Genomic DNA, 21,722 nt, shown 5'->3' with positions numbered 1-21,722 from the left:
GGGCTGTTGGGACCAAAGTATTCTTTCAAAAGCCCTCCTCTTTTATCTTATTATCACTTTTCCATCTGCGTGGGCACTTTGTCTTCCCCTTTTGGTCAGTAGCTGGCGTTGTCCATTTATCCATCCATCCATCCTCTAGTCCACACAAGGACACCTGCAGACCCCTCACTCTCTTTGCTTTAACCCGCACCCATGGGACACTCTGGCTAATTAGTGTGCGTGCGTGTGTAAAAGTGTACTTGTTGGTTGAAGCAGGAGAAGAAAACGGTAACAGGGCTCCCTGACCTGGGCTGAAGAGGGGAGAGGGCCTGGGGGAAAGGGGCCTGGGGTGCCCAGCAAGCAGCGTTAGTCCTTCCCTTCTATAGAGAACACTTTGATTTCATGGGGGTGATTATTTTTCTTCCGAATCACTCAAGGATGAAACCCAAGGAACCAGAGATTGTCCTCCCATTTAGGCCCACCACAATGGGGCAACCCTAGCAAAAAAACACTATGAGTTTCTCACTTTCTTTTTCACCTCTCTTTTCTCACCGCTCTCTTGGAAAGCAATGCCATACAACTTACTTAAAGAAAGAGTGAAGGGACAGGGGTTGGGGAGGAGATTAGTTGAGTTATCGAGAGACAAGGGAAGAGCATTTAAGGCACAAGCTGGACAAAATCAACTCCCTACTAGTCAGAAGACACTTTATTTTCTATGTGAGGGAAAGTCAGAGGCCCCGCCACAATTGAGTTATCAGAGTCCAGGTAAAAAAATTGCCAAATTGAAATGGGTCCAAATATTTTTAAAGGAGGGCAAGAAGGCTGAAATGGTCAACATTTAAATGGTGGGTCCAAAGGTGTTTTTAAGAATGGCAACAGGGCTGAAAATTGTCAACATTTTTATGGATAGATTGAAATATATATATTTTTTTAATGATGCATGAGACAAGGACCATGGTTGGGGCAAGAGCACTTCTTTAGTCGACTTGTAAATCCCAAGGTTTACTTTATCCTCAGCTGATAAAATGGTTAGACTGGAGCACTGTTCTCCTCCAATGTTGAATCAACAATGCACACCCATGACTCCCTGACAATTGATAAAATTGTATGCAAATGAAGGGCAACTTTTAAACCAAGGTGGCCCTCATCTTGTCCTCGGAACTGCAAACTTTAATCCGACCCACAATGATGAATAGTCTAGCCTAATTTGCCTAAATATATGGAATTGATGCAACTTGCCTATGCCAAAAGTGTGTGAGAACTCTCATATTTCCTCTGTAGTCCTTGAAAATCCCTTCACTTTCATGTTTTATTTTATTTAACCTTTGTTTATTTAGGCAAGTTAGTTAAGGACAAATTCTTAAATTCTTATCATAATGTTAAAAAGCATTTTGCATTACTGGTGTTGTGAAACATTTTCAATTCATTGTCAGAATACATCAAGTGACCACTTTATTTCTTACTGGCATGAAGAACTGATATTTTCCCTACTAACAATATCTCACCCATTATAACCATGAATAACAATGTTATAAAAGTGTAGATACAGACATGGATTGATATTTGTGACAAAAGACTTTTGTTGGTAATTGAAATCTCATTCATAAACTTTAGCTTGGCTGAGGGAGCGAGGGATGAATGGGACCTAACATGCAAGCTTGTTTAAGCTAGGGGCTTAATGCATGGAGTTGCCCCCCTTCCCAGAACCCCCTGTTTCTCATGTTGTTAACACATAGAGATGAACCCTTCCCTAGAAGGACCTCCTCTTTGAGAGAGATCGTAGACAAATCGTGTTTGTTATTTGAATTATATTTAAATATAGGTAGAAGTGCCTTTAGAAACCATTGCTTGCCATGCATATTGGCCACATGGTGGAGCTATAACAATCTATTTCAAATGCAAACTTTGAAAGGTCAATCCCCTCGCCCCAGCCTGTGTGACACAGTCCTGAAATTTGATACTCATGTCCCTCTCCCCACAAGCAACAAATCTTCCTAAATGGTCCATGAAGTCCGCCATGATGGATTTCTTACCATTTTGAATTCCCCCAGAACTTCTAGGCCGATCTAGATGAAACTTTATATATAGCATCTATGGACCAAGCTCTCTCAAGGCAATATTATATGCTAAAGGATATGAGTCTAGCTAATTTGTTGTGTTACAGCCTGAATTTAAAATATTTTTTTTTTATGTCACTGATCTACACACAATACCTCATAATATCAAAGTGGAATTATGTTTTTAGTCAAATGAAAAGCTGAAATGTCTTGAGTCAACAATTATTCACTACAAAGATACAAGAGTCTTTCTAATTCAGTTGACGGAGAGGAAGGAAACCACTCAGGGATTTCACAATGAGGCCAATGGTGATCCCGTGTGGCTCAGTTGGTAGAGCATGGTGTTTGCAGTGCCAGGGTTGTGGGTTTGATTCCCATGGGGGACCAGTACAGAGAGAAATAAAATAAAAAACATGTATGAAATGTATGCATTCACTACTGTAAGTCGCTCTGGATAAGAGTGTCTGCTAAATGACTAAAATGTAATGTAAAATGTGATTTTAAACCAGTTACAGAGTTAAATGGCTGTGATAGGAAAAAACTGAGGATGGATCAACAACATTGTAGTTACTCCACAAAACTAACCTAAATTACAGAGTGAAAAGAAGGAAGCCTGTACAGAATACAAATATTACAAAACATGCATCCTGTTTGCAATAAGACACTAAATACTGCAAAAAATGTGGCAATGTAATCAACATTTTGTCCTGAATACAAAAGCATTATGTTTGGGGTAGAGGTCGACCGATTATGATTTTTCAACGCCGATACCGATACAGGTTATTGGAGGGCCAAAAAAAGCCGATACCGATTAATCGGCCGATTTATTATTTTTTTTACAATTTCTTTTATTTATTTGTAATAATGACAATTACAACAATACTGAATGAACACTTATTTTAACTTAATATAATACATCAATAAAATCAATTTGGCCTCAAATAAATAATGAAACATGTTCAATTTGGTTTAAATAATGCAAAAACAAAGTGATGGAGAAGAAAGTAAAAGTGCAATATGTGCCATGTAAGAAAGCTAACGTTTAAGCGCCTTGCTCAGAACATGGGAACATATGAAAGCTGGTGGTTCCTTTTAACATGAGTCTTCAATATTCCCAGGTAAGAAGTTTTAGGTTGTAGTTATTATAGGAATTATAGGACTATTTCTCTCTATACGATTTGTATTTCATATACCTTTGACTATTGGATGTTCTTATAGGCACTTTAGTATTGCCAGTGTAACAGTATAGCTTCCGTCCCTCTCCTCGCTCCTACCTGGGCTCGAACCAGGAACACATCGACAACAGCCACCCTGGAAGCAGCGTTACCCATGTAGAGCAAGGGGAAACAACTACTCCAAGTCTCAGAGCGAGTGACGTTTGAAACGCTATTAGCGCGCACCCGCTAACTAGCTAGCCATTTCACATCGGTTACACCAGCCTAATCTTGGGAATTGACAGGCTTGAAGTCATAAACAGTGCAATGCATTGCGAAGGGCTGCTGGCAAAACGCACGAAAGTGCTGTTTGAATGGATGCTTACGAGCCTGCTGGTGCCTACCACCGCTCAGTCAGACTGCTCTATCAAATCATAGACTTAATTGTAATATAATAAACACACATAAATACGAGCCTTTAGGTCATTAATATGGTCAAATCCGGAAACTATCATCTCGAAAACAATTTTTTTTTTTCTTTCAGTGAAATACGGAACCGGTCTGTATTTTATCTAACGGGTGGCATCCCTAAGTCTAAATATTCCTGTTACATTGCACAACCTTCAATGGTATGTCATAATTACGTAAAATTCTGGCAAATTAGTTTGCAACGAGCCAGGCAATGAACGCAAGAGCAGTGACACAATTTCATGTTAGCAGGCAATATTAACTAAATATGCAGGTTTAAAAATATATACTTGTGTATTGATTTTAAAGAAAGGCATTGATGTTTATGGTTAGGTACAGTGCTTTTTTCGCAAATGCGCTTGTTAAATCATCACCCGTTTGTTGAAGTAGGCTGTGATTCGATGAGAAATTAACAGGCACCACATCGATTATATGCAACGCAAGACACATTAGATAAACTAGTAATATCATCAACCATGTGTAGTTAACTAGTGATTATGTTAAGATTGATCGTTTTTTATAAGATAAGTTTAATGCTAGCTAGCAACGTACCTTGGCTTCTTGCTGCCCTCGCGTAACAGGTAGTCAGCCTGCCATGCAGGCTCCTCGTGGAGTGCAATGTAAGGCAGGTGGTTAGAGCGTTGGACTAGTAACCAGAAGGCTGCAAAAACGAATCCCCCCTGAACAAGGCAGTTAACCCCCGTTCCTAGGCCATCATTGAAAATAAGAATGTGTTCTTAATCTGACTTGCCTAATTAAATAAAGGTGTAAAAAAAAAAAAAAGAATTGGCAAATCGGTGGCCAAAAATACCGATTACCGATTTTTATGAAACTTGAAATCGGCCCTAATTAATCGGCCATTCCGATTAATCGGTGGACCTCTAGTTTGGGGCAAATTCAACACAACACATCACTAAGTACCAGTCTTCATATTTATAAGCATGGTTGTTGCTGCATCATGTTATGGGTATGCTTGTCATTGGCAAGGATTACGGAGTTTTTTTTGGGATAAAAAGAAAAGGAATAGCGCTGAGCACAGGCAAAGACCTAAAGGAAAACCTGGTTAAGTCTGCTTTCCAACAGAAACTAGGAGACAAATCCCCTTTTTAGCAGGGCCGAGTTACAATTTTGACTTAAATTGGCTTGAAAATCTATGGCAAGACTTGAAATGGCTGTCTAGCAATGATCAACAACCAACTTGACAGAGCTTGAAGAATTTGTTTTAAGAATGAATGGGCAAATATAGTAATATCCAGGTGTGCAAAGGTTTTAGAGACTTACCCAGAAAGACTCACAGCTGTAATCGCTGCCAAAGTTGCTTCTAACATGCATTGATTCAGGGGGTTGAATACTCAAATCAAAATATATTAGTGTTTTATTTTCCATTCATCCAAAAAAAGTCAGAACGTTTCTTCCACTTTCCATTACAAAGTATTTTGTGTAGATCACTGACAAAAAATTACAATTAAATCAATTTCAATCCCACTTTGTAGCTCAACAAAATGTGGAAAAATTTGTCAACATCATAAAAAATAATCAAAAATATGTATATTGCATGATCTGTTTAATTTTAACTTCTGATATTTGGCAAGCATGATAAGGAGCACAGATTTAGCAAATTTAGGGCAATGTGTCCAATTTGTCCTGATGGTGGCACATTGGGTCCACAGCTTGAACCCCGACATTGCTGCTTGCAGCTATATTTTACTATTTGCATTTTATTTAAATATAGGTGGAGAAAACTAGGGCTGGATGGGTGGTGCACTATGAATATGCACCATTATTAATGGATCACCCAGGAAAGAAGCTTACTGTCAATCATGGTGTTGGAGTTCAACAGACCATTGTGTAAAAGGACACTTATTCCAATCACCTATTCTGATCGATAATATGTGCACAACTATTTATTGACCCCATCTTAAAAAATGTGTATCTCAAATCTGGCAGAAGTATATGATGGAGCTTGTACATGGCCTAATAGGTTGTCATCAATATCTTCATAATCATATTTCATAATTTACTATATTTTTACTCAATGATTAAAAATATATATTATCGCATCACTTAACAAGACAACACCTCTCACTATAGCCATTGGTTGCGCTGAGTCACAGCCTTTAAATAACTTGGTAAAAGCATTGATGCCGATGCTGGATCTTAATTTGAGCCAGTATGCTACAGCTGAAAAATAGTACTGCAGCAACAGGAAATGTGAATTATTATGTGGATTATAATTAATGGAAATGTTGGTAGGGGTTGATACATTTTTGTAAGGGAAAATCAAGTCTGAAATGAAAAAGTGAAAATGACAAACTTCAGAAGTGTTTTTAAACCTCAAATACTCTACAAGTTTTTTGTAATCATGCAACAGGGTGGTCTTACATCTATCTGTATGTTACACTGGAGGGTGCCAAAACGTTAGTTCAGCAATGAGTTATAATGAATAATATACTATATTTGAGAGTGTGTGACTTTCTTAATTTTTTCAGTTTTCAATAGCCATAAAAAATCTTCAAATTATAGAAAAGCAACCTCTATCATGTTTATGATGGTACTTATGCTTTAATAAGGAAGAGGAGTAATTGATGAAGAGGAGAGTAGCCTAACTGTCAACCTCAACATATATTCATAATTGTGTTAACAAGAGTCCATCCTTCACAGAAGTAGGGAAGTCCCAGTTTAGTGAGTTAGTTAAGTGCTTATTTAATTGTAAGTGTCCTAAGGTCCTATCGACACATAATACTATCAGCCTAGAGGGTAAAGATAGATGGACCACGGTTTCTTGTCAACTAGCATCTTACTGGCTATAATAGCCTTCCCCGTAGCTCAGTTGGTAGAGCATGGTGTTTGCAACACCAGGGTTGTGGATTCGATGCCCACGGGGGGCGAAGTACGAAGAAGAAAGAAACATGTATGAAAAATGAAATGTATGCATTCACTACTGTAAATCGCTCTGGATAAGAGCGTCTGCTAAATGACGTAAATGTAAATAATCCGTTTCCAATAACATTGCTAAATGCTAGGATATTCTGGAACTTGCTAAATAACCAGTTAAAGGACCTTATATAATTTCTTAATTCCATTATTTTACTTTTAGATTTGTGTGTATTGTTGTGAATTGTTAGATACTATTGCACTGTTGCAGCTAGAAAGACAAGCATTTCGTTACACCCGAAATAACATCTGCTAAATATGTGTATTTGACCAATAAAATGTGATTTGATTTGATTAAAAACGGTTTGTATGAAACGACAACACCCTTGGTTAGTTGAAAATAAGCGCAAAAAATAGTTAACTAGCCTATCCCTTTAAGAAATACAAATATATATTTTTGTTGAAATAGCCTATTTAGCAGACTGTAACAGTATACTCTCCTGTAATAAATGATTTAGAAAAATGAACAATTAGGCCTATTCATAATCAATAGACCAACGCTATTATACCATCAGATTTTTAGGTTTTCACCAATTGATGACCAACCTGTTTTAACACCACAAGAAAACTAAAAACTGTGGGAAATAAACATTTACTTTTATTGAAAAAAAATATGTATTGTACAGTATGCAATATCCACAATTTTTAAGTATTTATTATGAACACATATATAAATAAAGACAACACAAAATGGTAGCCGGATTCTATTTACAGGGGGTGTTGCGTACTGTGAAAACTGAACGCATTCGCGTGCGGGTGGCCGTTGAAGAAGTTGAAGTAGTGATGGTCAAGTCCTTGCACTGGTGACAAGTAGCCACCGTGGTGCTGTTGCGTCGGCGCGGAAAGCGGCACATTTGGGTAAGACATGGTTGGGCTGCGTGCCGTGCTGTGCCAAGAGAAGTGTCCGGGTGGGCTCTGCTGAAACACGGAGTCGCTGGGGCTGTGGCTCTGGTGTGACTCCGGGGAGGAGTGCAACTGGCACAGATAATCTGCCTGGTCTGGCAACGCGCCCAGGGAGCCGAACACAGGCTCGGTGACGACTCGGGACTTGGACTGAAGAAAGGCCAGGATCCTTGCGTACTTGATGTCTTTGGTTTCAACCCTCTCCTCCGTGGTCAGGTAGTGCACCAGGTTCTTCATGCACTCGTGGTAGCCGTAGTGGAAGTAGTTGGCGAACTCCCCCAGTAGCTCACCTAAAAGGAATCCGAAGAAGGGGACGATCAGAAAACACACCGAAACTGCGCTATTATTTTAGGCTATTACATTCAAATGTGAGGATATGTTTACGATATAGACTACAGTGATGATGATTGATATAGACAGCCGGAATGGAGTAAAATAAGGTGGAACGGGATAGGGATGCGTTCTGGGTGAGAGCCCCGGGTCCGTGCGCATTGGAGCCGACAGGAATACGCACCCTTTTCTCTGCCCCGGGGGAAGTCTGCGGAGTGGAGCGCTCGTAGATACTGAACTGTCATCTCCAGAATCTCGGCCTTCTCCAGCTTTCCAGAGTTCTAACATCAGAAAAAAAAGTTATTAGAAAAATAATATTAAGTCGTTTAAATACACTAAATCAAACAGATGAGCCTACAGTCGGCAGACATTATGTGGGCAACGCTATTTGTCACGCATAGCAAGGATTTAATGCAATGAGTAGGCTAAATAATACATATATTTAGCCAATATAAAACTTTGAATAAGATGATTTAGGCTATCCTTTATGAGTTGTGAATAAGATGATTTCATTTTACAGTAGGCTACCTGTTTCGCGCGCGCCATTGGCACAGTTTTTCCCAGTTCGTTTAGGCAGCGGTTGATGCGGTCCCGTCTTCTTTTTTCTATCACTTTATGGGAGATGGGAGTTCTCTGTTGAAAAATAACAAATGATTAGACAAACAAACATTATCAACCGTAGGACAGGTCTAAAGTGTACAGCTCTGGAATCCTAGAATAAAAATCTGATTGAAACTATAATGAAGACGAAACTACTTGGAAACCAAACGGCAAAGAGACGCATAAGCCTTGCCCTAGCCACCTTGATGAGCTTAGGTGCACTAGAGCGCAATAGCACTTGCGAGCATCACATGGACCAAGGCAGGTGCCAAGGCTCAAATACAACCACGGGGTATGGCACACATGGGCTTCAAACCGTAAGTTATACTATTTTAGTGATAACTTAAGCCACTTTTCTTCTTTAAATTCATTATTTACATTTTTGTCGTTTTTGCAAACTCAAATGTGTACTATATTGGTTCCGATCGATTTCCATGGACCCAAATTTCGCGTTTGACTACACATAGCCATAATGATGGTACATTATGACTACCAAAGTAAATTATTGTAATAAATATTAAAATAATGACAAGAAAAGGCCACGGTTTCCGAGTAGGTTTCCATCCCAAAGAGCAGAAGGGGAGCGCCTACCTTGCGATCCTTCATCTTGGATGCCATCCTTTGGCAAAGTGCTGATAAAGTTCTAATTCAAAATATTAATGCCAGGAGGCAGTTTGGATGTGTGTTCCTTAGCTTGTAGACTAGATAGACTGAGAGGTGAGCTGAGAAGCTGCCCCTTATAAAGCGATCACCCGAGGGACTCCAGCATTCATGGTCTAAATTATTCCATAGGATTAAAGAGCAAGCTTCTGGTAAATGTGAGCATTTAGGATCAGTTAAAGAACAAGTAAAACGTCTGAAGCCATCGGCTAGCAGGGGGAAAGACTTGCTTTGTTCATCCACGTGGCTGTTCAAAAGACATGCACGTGATTATTTTTATAATATTATTTGCATAGTAACAACTCAGGCGGGAAATGTGAACTGAGCGTTGGGTTCGCCTGATCCGACCGGGCGCAGAGCGCGCACTGACAACAAAGCCGCCGAAAAAAGACCCCTCTTTCTTCCAACTCGCGTTTCTCACACGATCGCCTGTTTACAAATCCCAGCAAGCGAACTTAACTTCCATCCAAGCCCTGTCTGAGTTTTAAGGCCTGTCCAGTGCCATTAGAGTAATTAAGTAAGCCTTTAATAGGCTGTTCCGCCAAGTTCAAGGGAGAACTTTTGGAGACGGAGTCCCCACGTTTGTTCTCCGCGTTTCTCACACGAGTTGATGACACGTCCATCTTTTATGAGAGATGGCAAGCTTTTTGTTTACATTCTTTATTTCGTGGGAGTCCTAGGCAGGTGTGTGATGGGTCTGGCACACGAGCGTCGCCTGCGTACCGGCCGGCGTCTCCAGCAGTCTTTGGCACTCGAGGGTTACCCACCACCGAGGACTCTTTGGAGAGGCTCAATTTGTATCCTATTATCCTATAAGAAAATGTCTATTGAGTCGAGTGAATAGTTTCATTGGCCTACATTTTAATAATGCTGTGAAAGAAAAGGGAGAAATAAAGAAGAATGCAGCTGGAGTGAACGTGCATTATCCCCGTCACCTGCGTCAGGGGTAGCCTAGAGACCCCTATTCATTTGCCTAATTTCGGTCAACTTAACAAACTTTGGGAGAAATTATTCTGGTATTGTTGTGAAGGGTGAAGCTTTCTGATCGAATTAACAGCATGTTTTGATCCGGTAAACGTCATTAGAAAGAAAGAAACAATCGCGTTTAAAGGGGCCTGGGTAATGCGCCAAGTGGAGACGCCAAAGCGCAAACTTCACAAAGGGACCTAGTAAATACCACAGGGGACTTTTGTACCCTCACATTGCTCAAGTTTTCTCCAACAAAGGGCATTATTTTATACTTGAATACATTTCGTACAACAATTGTCTATTTTCTTCAAACATATTTTCACAGCAAGTTTAACAACAGGTTTATTGTGTACGCCCCGTCTCACAGATTCAGCCTTGGGTCTCATGCGCCAAAACCGTTTGCTCGTCTGCTTTTTTTCATCGGGACGTTTTAATCTTGAAAGTTTCGCCGTGTTTCATATAATTGATCCTGTGTGCAACTTTGGAGAGAAAAAAAATTATTAAAAGAAATGGAGCTTAAATAAAATATAAAGGATCCCAGGACTTCTAAAGCGTTGGAGACTGGAGCACCACTAGAGAAAGGCGCCGGTGAACAGGACTGGGGCATTAAATCCCATTACTTTTATTGTGTATTTTTTAACACGTCTTTATACATGTGGTCTTTGAAAACAAGAACAACAACGTTTTTATGACTTTTTATGAAGTTTTATAGTGTGACTATTTTCTGTCGAAAGTCTAAAACGAGACTTTAGGAACTATAAATGGTGGTTAAAGACGATGCGTCATAGTTTTCTTACCGAAAATTGACATGTTTTATAACCGCAGTTTATTATTCAAACTTTAAATTACATGTTTTCTAATCACTGTGGTAAAAATCGAGTTATGAGTTTGCTAAATGTTTTGTTATTGTCATTTGTACGATTTACATAGATGTAAACAGTCATAGTGGATGTTTGGGCACAAGGACTGCGTCTCCATGCTGTATACTCCATATACCCTAATGCTCCATACTACACACATTTTAAATGCTCAGATCACGTGGGATGTTTAAAATAATGATACATATGTTTTCATATGGCGTTATTTGTTCAGTATTCTAACCACAATAAAACAACTATCATATTCAGTCATATGATGTATGAAGACTAATTATTTATTAATACCATAAAAGACAAGAAATTAAGGCGAGCTCAGATTAGATATTAGGTTCTACATTAAACAAAAATAATAAGTGCATAAGAGCAGATCAAGTCCATGACAAAAAAAGATAGCAGTATAATGATAAAAAACTCTAATATTTATGTATTTTGCAATAAATAAAATAAAATGTAAGCACCAAATGCCTTATATATGTCATGTAAAATCAACATGGTTTCAGAGCATTTCACATTATTCTGTTCGTAAATCAGAGGCACTCCCTTTAGCATGATATGTTACGTTTTGTATGGTATGTATACATTTTTGGATGTCCATTATGTTACGAATTACTATTCATATTATATGTTACAAATTTGTAAAATGTACAATATGTTACAAATTTGCAAAACATATGATTTGTTACAAATTCCAGCTAGGTGGCTAACATTAGCTAGCTTGCTAATGTTAGCTAGGGGTTAGGGTTAAGGTTAGGGCTAAGTTTAGGAGTTAAGTAAAAGGGTTAGGGAAAGGGTTAGCTAAAAGGGTTAAGGTTAGGGTTAGGGGAAGGGATATCTAACATGATAAGTCTTTTCAAATAACTAAAAAGTAATAAGTAGTTGAAAAGTTGCTAACATGTTAAAGTTGTCCGTGACTAGATTCGAACTCGTCACCTTTGAGTTGCTAGATGTTCATATTACATGCTCACCCATCCACCCTGACTAACCATCATACTAATTTGAGTGTCCTTGATTTACATTTACTATGTTACGTCTAGTCTATGAGACCAGGCTGGTAATATAGGCCAATAGATTATTATCTGAGGAGCAACATAATACCACCAACAGAAAACACATAGTATTTTCTTAACAAAAATGTTTTATGAACAGTTATACATTAGGAGTAAATATCATCATACAATTCCAGTGTTCACATTAAGGGTGCGTTCGTAAGTTCACTGGAGTGTCAGAGTGCGCTCTGGGCCATTCATACAATCAGAGCATCGTCGGATTGTCTGTTTTTAAAATTCAGAGCATTTCGCTCTCGGAGCATTCACAGTATCTCTTAACTTAACACGATAGCAGGCGATGAAACATTGGAATCCATTCAACACTACCTAGTATGCTTGCTAGCTTGCTAGCACCCACATGAGGGTGAAGCTATCATGGTTATCCAAATTTTCGCTGATAGTTAACATGAGTAGGGATGATCCAAGCGTAAACGGTTTAGGTGTAAAGTTGATGGCAGGTTAGAGTGGGTGAAAGAAAGAAAAGATCTAGGCTACCTAAAAGTCTGAATCCATGTCAAAGAAAATCATATTGGCAGCGGTTGCATCCCACTGGGCACAGATGTCAGTTCAACGTTTAGTTTTGATTTCAATTTGGTTGAGTTGTTTAACTAACGTGAATTCAGCAAAATATGTTGGGTGAGTTTTTTTTCCATAAGTCACATAATAAGTTGCATGGACTCACCAGTGTGCAATAATGGTGTTTAACAGGATTTTTGAATGACTACCTCATCTCTGTACCCCACAAATGAAATTATCTTTAAGGTTCCCTCAGTCGAGCAGTGAATTTCAAACAGATTCAACCACAAGGACCAGGGAGGTGTTCTAATGTTTCACAAAGAACAGCACCTATTGGTAAATGGGTAAAAAAAAATGTATCCCTTTAAGCATGGTAAAGTTAATAATTCGACTTTGGATGGTGTATCAATACACCCAGTCACTACAGGCGTCCTTTCTAACTCAGTTGCCTGGAGGGAAGAAAACCGCTCAGGGATTTCCTTCCTCTCCGGCAAACAGTTACAGAGTTTAATGGCTGTGATAGGCGATAACTGAGGATGGCTCAACAACATTGTAGTTACTCCACAATACTAACCTAATTGAAAAGAAGGAAGTCTGTACATAATACAAAATTCCAAAACACGCATCATGTTTGCAAAAAGACACTAAAGTAATACTTAAAAAAATGTGGAAAAGCAGTTATTATTTTCCTGAATACAAAGTGTTATGTATTGGGCAAATCCAACGCAACACATTACTGATTATCACGTTCCCATATTCTCAAGCATAGTGGTGACTGCATCATATTACGCTTGTAATCATTACGGACTGGGGAGTTTTTCAGGATAAAAAAGAATGGCTTTAAACACAGGCAAAATCCTAGAGGGAAACCTGGTTCAGTCTGCTTTCCACCAGACACTGGGAGATTAATTCACCTTTCAGCAGGACAATAACCTTAAACACAAGGTCAAATACACACTGAAGTTGCTTACTAAGAAGACAGTGAATATTCCTAAGTGGTAGAGTTACAGTTTTGACTTAAATCAGCTTGAAAATCTATGGCATGACCTGAAAATGGTTGTCTAGCAATGATCAACAACCAATTTGACAGAGCCTGAAGTATTTTGAAAGGAATAATGGGGAAATGTTGCACAATCCAGTTGTGAATAGTGCTTAGAGACTTAGCCAGAAAGACTCACACCTGTAATCGCTGCCAAAGGTGATTCTAACATGTATTGACTCATGGCTTTGAATACTTATCTAATGAAGATAAGTGTTTTATTTTTCATAAATGTTTAAGGCACTGTATCATAATCCTCCTGCATTACTTTAGAATTGAATATTCTCATGTATTCTCATGTAAAATGAGAATCAACCAATGTTTCTCACTGACTACAATTTAACATACTCATCAAACGAATGTACTAAACCATCCACATTTTTGTTTTTATTCATTACAATAATATTATACTTATATAGGTTAAAACAGGGGGTTAACTGCCTTGTTCAGGGACAGAACGAAAGATTTTGACCTTGTCAGCTCAGGGATAGCAACCTTTCGGTTACTGGCCTAACGCTCTAACCACTAAGCTACCTGCCACCCCAATATGAGGTAGTCAATGTGTTATCTACCTATTTCCGAAATTATTTGTTGTAGGTATAAGAATTATTATTACAAAAATAAATTACAGCTCTTATGGTAATGAAGTGTTAAACACTGGACGCTGCATTGTCATGCGCTGCGCTGTGACCCGCAATGACCTATCGTGAGTCCCCGACACCAATCCTTTAGCTTCTCGCGCCACCCTGAGTCTAATCTGCCTCAGTTCACACTCTCACCATTGTGTGTGAAAATCAAATAAATAAGGAATACAAGCAAAAATAATACATTGCGAAAATAATAATGGATGAATGCAAATCATCAATGATATCATATTACCGTTTTTTTTCAATCACTTTGGCACATTTTTTAGATGTATGTGGTACTATATTTAAAAACTCTAAGTACAAAACTCTAAACTGATAACAGTTATAATGCCCCCTATCATATGTTCAGAACCTTTGATTGCGCATTCATTGCGGTTTCCCACAGTTTTCTCCCCTGAGTCATTCATGCAAAATCAAGATTTTCTGTGAAATACCATGAGAACATTTTGTTGAGTCACCAATACATCAGATAATGAATGATAGGCTCATCATTTAGTCATTTTAACTAGGCTACCATTTCCAGTTTCTTTCAATGGCTTTGGCGCTTATTTTCACAAGTAGGCCTATGTGGGGAATTTTCAAAACTTGAAACTGGTAACCCTTGTAAAACAGCAAGCCTTGTATTTAAAACATGTTATTATGTATTCATATTGTTTGGAGACATCTTTCACCACACAACCTTTCATCCAAAATGTACATTTACTGTGAAATACCATAAGAACATTGATTTAATCACCAAAACACAACATAATGATATATTCTCAATTGAGTCATTGTAACAACCATTTAATCCAATAGCAAAAAACGCATGTTTAAAAATTGCCCTTTGAATATAATATGCAACAGTACTGTAAATTACAGCACATTACACTGCTTTCAAATTATACAATTGCACTACCCATAAACATTCACTGAAAATCGAATTTCCATAATGTATATCCCATGTGTGATTAAAGGTGTGATCACTGAAGACATCATTCATAATCAGTGATGCAACAAAATAAATGTTTTGTTCAGATATAATGACAACATGGGTGCATTGTAATCAAATGAAACAAATTAAAGCTTGACAAGCATGTCATTTTCTCATGGCTTCTGGAAGGAAATGCTGTAGGAATGCTCAACCGGGTCACCACATTCTTTTGGAGAGATTGGAAACACAAATTGGTCTACAGGGACAAGTTCTGGCCTGGTTTAGATCTTATCTGTCGGAAAGATATCAGTTTGTCTCTGTGGATGGTTTGTCCTCTGACAAATCAACTGTAAATTTCAGTGTTCCTCAAGGTTCCGTTATATGACCACTATTGTTTTCACTATATATTTTATCTCTTGGTGATGTCATTTAGAAACATAATGTTAACTGTCACTGCTATGCGGACAATACACAGCTGTACATTTAGATGAAACATGGTGAAGCCCCAATATTGACCTCCCTGGAAGCCTATGTTTTAGACATAAGGAAGTGGATGGCGGCAAATTTTTTACTTTTAAACTCAGACAAAATAGAGATGCTATTTCTAGGTCCCAAGAATAAAATAGATATTCTGTTGGATCTGACAATTAATCTGGATGGTTGTACAGTTGTCTCAATTAAAAAGTACCTCAATGTTACTCTGGACCCTGATTTCTCTTTTGACTAACATATCAAGACTGTTTCAAGGACAGCTTTTTCACATCTACATAACATTGCAAAAGTCAGAAACTTTCTGTCCAAAAATGATGCAGAAAAATGTATCCATGCTTTTGTCACTTCTAGATTAGTCTACTGCAAGGCTCTACTTTCCAGCTACCCAGATAAAGCACAAAATAAACTTCAGTTAGTGCTAAACACGGCTGCTAGAATCTTGATTAGAACCAAAACGTTTGATCATATTTCTCCAGTGCTAGCCTCTCTACACTGGCTTCCTATTAAGGCTAGGGCTGATACAAAGCATTACATGGGCTTGCTCCTACCTATCTTTCCGATTTGGTCCTGCCGTACATACATACAGTACACGTATGCTACGGTCACAAGACGCAGGCCTCCTTATTGTCCCTAGAATTTCTAAGCAAACAGCTGGAGGCAGGGCTTTCTCCTATAGAGCTTAATTTTTATGGAATGGACTGCCTATCCATGTGAGAGACGCAGACTCGGTCTCGACCTTTAAGTCTTTATTGAAGACTCATCTCTTCAGTAGGTCCTATGATTGAGTGTAGTCTGGCCCAGGGGTGTGAAGGTAAATGGAAAGGCACTGGAGCGACGAACCGCCCTTGCTGTCTCTGCCTGGCCGGTTCCCCTCTCTCCACTGGGATTCTCTGCCTCTAACCCTTTTACGGGGTCTGAGTCACTGGTTTACTAGTGCTCATCCATGTCGTTCCTAGGAGGGGTGTGTCACTGAGTGGGTTGAGTCACTGACGTGATCTTCCTGTCCGGGTTGGCGCTCCCCTCGGGTTCGTGCCGTGGGGGAGATCTTCGTGGGCTATACTCGGCCTTGTCTCAGGGTAATAAGTTGATGGATGGAAGATATCCCTCTAGTGCCCCTCTGGAGTATTTCTCCTGTCTTATTCGGTGTCCTGTGTGAATTTATGTATGCTCCCTTTAACTCTCTCTCTTTCTCTCTTTTCTCTCTTCTCTCAGAGGACCTGAGCCCTAGGATCATGCCTCAGGACTACCTGGCCTGATGACTCCTTGCTGTCCCCAGTCCACCTGGTCGTGTTGCTGCTCCAGTTTCAATTGTTCTGCCTGCGGCTATGGAACGCTGACCTGTTCACCGAACGTGCTACCTTGTCCCGGACCTGCTGTTTTCGACTCTCTCTCTCTCTACCGCACCTACGGTCTCTAACTCTGAATGATCGGCTATGAAAAGTCAACTGACATTTACTCCTGAGGTGCTGACCAGTTGCACCCTCTACAACCACTGTGATTATTATTATTTGACCCTGCTGGTCATCTACGAACGTTTGAACATCTTGGCCATGTACTGTTATAATCTCCACCCGGCACAGCCAGAAGAAGACTGGCCACCTCTCAGAGCCTGGTTCCTCTCTAGATTTCTTCCTAGGTTCCTGCCTTTCTAGGGAGTTTTTCCTAGCCACCGTGCTTCTACATCTGCATTGCTTGCTGTTTGGGGTTTTAGGCTGGGTTTCTGTACGGTACACTTTGTGATATTGGCTGATGTAAAAAGGGCTTTATAAATACATTGATTGAGTGATTGATTTTGATTGATCATCATAATAGTACACTACAGTATATATCATACTTTATATGTTTATACTTTACCAACATACATTTTCATTATTTAGTTCTCAAAATCAGTAGTAGACCATCCAGTTTAAAATCTATAGGTTTACCAAACGGTTAAGTGATTATCGATTAAGAGCAGTCAGATTAATAGTGAAATGTATTTTAACAAATAAACAGACTATCATATCAAAAGTAATGTGAGCATTGCATTGTGAAAAGCAATTACTTTATGTGAACATATTGTAAGGTGAAACATGTATTTCAAGATGAAACTGATTAACTTTGCTGAAAAAAGTGACTGTATTATTTAATGGGTTGTACTTAGTCAGTTGAGTAAATGGTACATATTGTTTTATAACTTGATCCACAATTTGTTTTATAATTTGGCAGGTAAAAAGAAAAAAGTTGTATTGCCACATTGACAGATTTTTCACATTGTCAGCTCGGTTATTCAAACCAGCAACTTTTCAGATACTGGCCCAATGCTCTAACCATTAGGCTACTGCTTCCTGTAATGGCAGGTGGTGAGCATGTTGAGAAATATGTGTCTTACAGTTTCATTATTCTTATACAGTACATACATAGGACAAATCATCAGAAATAGGGGTATTGGCTACTGTAAAAAGGTAGAACAGTGTTGTATTCCATTTCTGCCCCATGCAACCTTGTACTAAATCACCTTTTCCACGTGACTTGTCAACTGATGCAGTATCCCCTGCTTGAAATTCATCAGCTTTTAGTGTATCATTGACATTTAGATAATGAGTGGAATATATTATTAAATACAACCCATGTATTTCAGCAGTGCACTACACTATAATTCCAATGGGAGCACATACACTCTAAAAATGAGGGGTTCAAGAAGGGTTCTTCTAAGATCCTCAAAGTTCGTTGAGAAACCTTAGGGTTCTTGGCATTGAAAATTACCCCCAAAAAGTTCTTCCAAGAACCCCATAAGAGGTGGGGTTCATTGATGAACCTCCTTAGTTGGTGGGGGTTTTTGCAGGCTGAAACATTTGGATTTGAATATGAAAGGACAGCAGGTACAGGCACTTAACTGAAAAATGTAAAGATCTCCTCAATTTAAGATAAGGTTTGTCCCTTATATGTGTCACGTCCTGACCAGCAGAGGGCGTAATTGTGTTAGTCTTGGTCAGGATGTGGCAGGTGGTTTGTGTTTGTTAAATGTTGGGTTGGTGATTGGGACTTCCAATTGAAGGCAGGTGTGTTGAGTTGCCTTTGATTGGAAGTCCTATATAGGTGTGTGTGTTTTTCTTTGGGGTTGTGGGTGGTTGTCCTTGCACTGCATTGTATGTGCCTGCAAGACTGTTGCTATTTTAAGTACTGTTTATTGTTTTTTTTTTTCAAGTGGATGCTTTATGTGTTTTATTTAATAAACATGAGTGTCCACAATCCCGCTGCGCCTTGGTCCTCTTCTCTCCAGTACGACATCTTCTGTGACAATATGATCTAAATTGATATTATTTTATGATGATGCCATCTATCTTTTCATATTCGTACAACTCTTGTACAATTGGAATTATAGAGTAGTGCACTGCTAAAAAACCTGGGTTGTATTTAATAATATATTCCACTCATTATCTAAATGTCAATGATACAAACAGATGTCAATGATAAAACAGAAAATGGACACAATTCAATGGATAAAAATCAACAGAGGTAAGAATATGTGTGCTATAAGAATATTTTGAAGGCTAGCTGTATTGGGTACAGGTGACTGAACTGCTCACTTTGTGTCTGTGTCTGTGGGTATGCAGAGGAGGAGGCATACAAAGGTATATCAATTGGTATTAGTATGTTATGCAGATCACGTGCCATCCTCCTCCCTTACCTTGTCAATGACAATCCCATAGGCCAGTACATTATGGACAAGGCATGTGTATGAAAACCATTATCAAAACAGTTTTTTTCATTCACATTTACCACTAAAACCAAGGTATGATTACTGTCGTGTGCGTGTTTTGTTAAACATCTCTGTAATTACTATTTTTATGGATTCACAAACTTCACCCTCCCTACACCGCTGATAAATATAACAGGAAACCTGTTCGATCTCCATACACCGCAAAATCATTCTGGCTATGGATACGGAGAACATCAACACATTAAAATCCACACGCCAGAGGATATACCCATTGGACTAGGGGCTCTGCTGGGAGTTTACCTCATATTTTCCACTAAAATCATAATAAACACTGACAACAAAATATTTTGTTATTGCTGTGGGTATTATTATTAATAATAATAATAATAAGGCCGGGGGATAGTTCAAAAACGAACCCCGAAAAGATTCTTCAAAATGTTATTTGAGGATCCATTAAAAGGGGTTCTTTGAATAACCATTTTAAACGGTTCTTCAAAGAACTTATAGGGGTTCCCCAGCAGTTTCAATTTGAAGAACCCCTAAAGGATACTCCATGAACCTTCTCTTTTTAGAATGTACAGTGACTCTTTCCACTTTCTTATTGAAGCACACTGGTGGACGGAGAATAATGATGTAGTATTTACAGCCACATACATATATTATTTGGTTTTCCTTCACACATACATTCATGTCAAATTGATACATTTATGAGATAAAAATATAGAAATGTACAGTGTTCAGCAATTTATCAAACTATACGCTAACTAAGCACTATATCATTTTAGTTCAGTAGGTATCTGTTTTGAGCAGTTTGATTAGGTGATAGTGAATTGTATTGTTAACAAATGACATTAAATCAATATCAAAAGTAAAGTGAATATTGCATTTTGAAAAGCAGATACTTTGATTGAATATGTAGACTATCCAAATTGAAAGAGTGATTTGGTGCATTTACAAAGTGACTTTGTACATTTGTTTGTTGTACTCAGTCAAATGTGCTTAGAGTTTTGAAACATAAGCCATTTTGATGTTTAGATTTTTTTGCTTGGAGTTGTGATAATGTACCACATACTTGTGAAAATTGCACCAAAGTGATTGCAAAAAACTATAATGCCACATCTAATTGAAGTGTTGACAATTTTTCATCAGAAAAATAATATAGGCCTATTTTGTAGCCTACCAATGTCTGATCTTAAAATGACCTATTTTGTCTCAGGAGCAAAACTAACCTGCAGTAGGAGAATTTGAATGAATATTGAATATTTAGAATCGCAACCAGGGGGCAGTTAGAAGTGGTGTTTGCACTACCATACGTGGGGGTCTATGGAATAAAACAATTATTGTATTCACATGTTTCTAAATGTTATGCATTTTATTGCAATACAGAATATAGTAATATGTAGTCAGCCATTCAAATTGATGCTCTTCAAATTGACCATGAAATAATGACTATCCTCTATAGTTTAAGCTTTAGATTTAGATTTCATTGAATAAACCAGCCAATAAACATAACTGATAGTCTGACATCAAAGATTTGCTGAGTCTCACTTTGATGTGTCCTACTCTAGTAGTAGGACATTGGACATCTAGTAGTGCGCCATTGGTCTGGTCAAATGAAATAATGAGCAAAACAAATAATGGGGTTCATCATTTTATCAAATAACAGTTTTCCATAATCAAACATTTATGGTTCGAAAAGAAAGGAAAAGCTTTCCAATTATTAAAATTAAAAGTCTGTAATTGAACATAAAAAAAAGTTGATTGAAAAACACATTGTACTACTGATGATGCATGAAAGATGCTGTTATGGTTATTATTGGATATGAAATATTGTTATTACAGTATGAACAGATTCCAGTTATGACCACAATAGGAAGCATAAATACATTGTAGACATTATACTTGTCTGTCATCAGAAGGCAGACCTTGGTGGTGGATGAGTTGAGTTGACGCCCATTCAATTCAAAGTGCATTGAGCACCTGGTGGAAAAGCACTATAGAAATCCAATCCATTACGTTCATAATTATTGTTTGTCATCAGCTTAAATGGGTAGAGCATGGGTCCCGTGTGGGTCAGTTGGTAGAGCATGGTGTTTGCAACGCCAGGGTTGTGGGTTTGATTCCCACGGGGGACCAGTATGGGAAAAAAAAAATGTATGAAATGTATGTGTTCAATACTGTAAGTCGCTCTGGATAAGAGCATCTGCTAAATGATGTAAATGTAATGTAGGCCTACTGCCACATCAGCCCATTTTTTCCCTCCTTTTACCTGAACTGCTTATGGCCAGTCCGTTTCAGCCTACCGTTTTTCCCAAGTGGGAAAAAGTGAGAGATGGGATTGCTTTATTACTTTGCGGTTGTGGCTGCAGACTGAATTCTGCACAGAACTATTGGCCAGATTTACCCAGGTACCCTCAATTGTTGAGTGCAGATG

At 38.5% G+C, this 21,722-nt stretch overlaps 1 protein-coding gene across 1 annotated transcript; it reads right to left on the bottom strand.

Annotated features, from left to right (window-relative positions):
- Positions 1–7,249: 7,249 nt before the first annotated feature.
- On the bottom strand, positions 7,250–9,673 carry LOC115202055 (hairy and enhancer of split-related protein helt-like). The gene is made up of 4 exons (XM_029765911.1): positions 9,017–9,673; positions 8,354–8,458; positions 8,010–8,106; positions 7,250–7,785 (listed from the first exon to the last, which is right to left on the bottom strand). Exons 1-4 carry the CDS (start codon positions 9,041–9,043, stop codon positions 7,301–7,303), a joined length of 714 nt encoding a protein of 237 aa, XP_029621771.1. The 5' UTR covers positions 9,044–9,673; the 3' UTR covers positions 7,250–7,300.
- Positions 9,674–21,722: the final 12,049 nt, after the last annotated feature.

Source organism: Salmo trutta, chromosome 11 (assembly GCF_901001165.1).
Source record: "Salmo trutta chromosome 11, fSalTru1.1, whole genome shotgun sequence".
Taxonomy (NCBI): Eukaryota; Metazoa; Chordata; class Actinopteri; order Salmoniformes; family Salmonidae; genus Salmo; species Salmo trutta.
Note: the sequence above shows the minus strand (reverse complement) of the source record. Positions and strands in the feature narration are given on the sequence as shown.

What these genes read in the sequence shown, in the direction of transcription:
- LOC115202055 (XM_029765911.1), bottom strand. Translation starts at nt 9,043, where the DNA reads ATGGCATCCAAGATGAAGGATCGCAAG. An exon ending in CAATGGCGCGCGCGAAACAG is followed by an intron (nt 8,107 to 8,353) that starts GTAGCCTACTGT and finishes TTCTGATGTTAG; the next exon opens with AACTCTGGAAAGCTGGAGAA. An exon ending in CCCCCGGGGCAGAGAAAAGG is followed by an intron (nt 7,786 to 8,009) that starts GTGCGTATTCCT and finishes GATTCCTTTTAG; the next exon opens with GTGAGCTACTGGGGGAGTTC.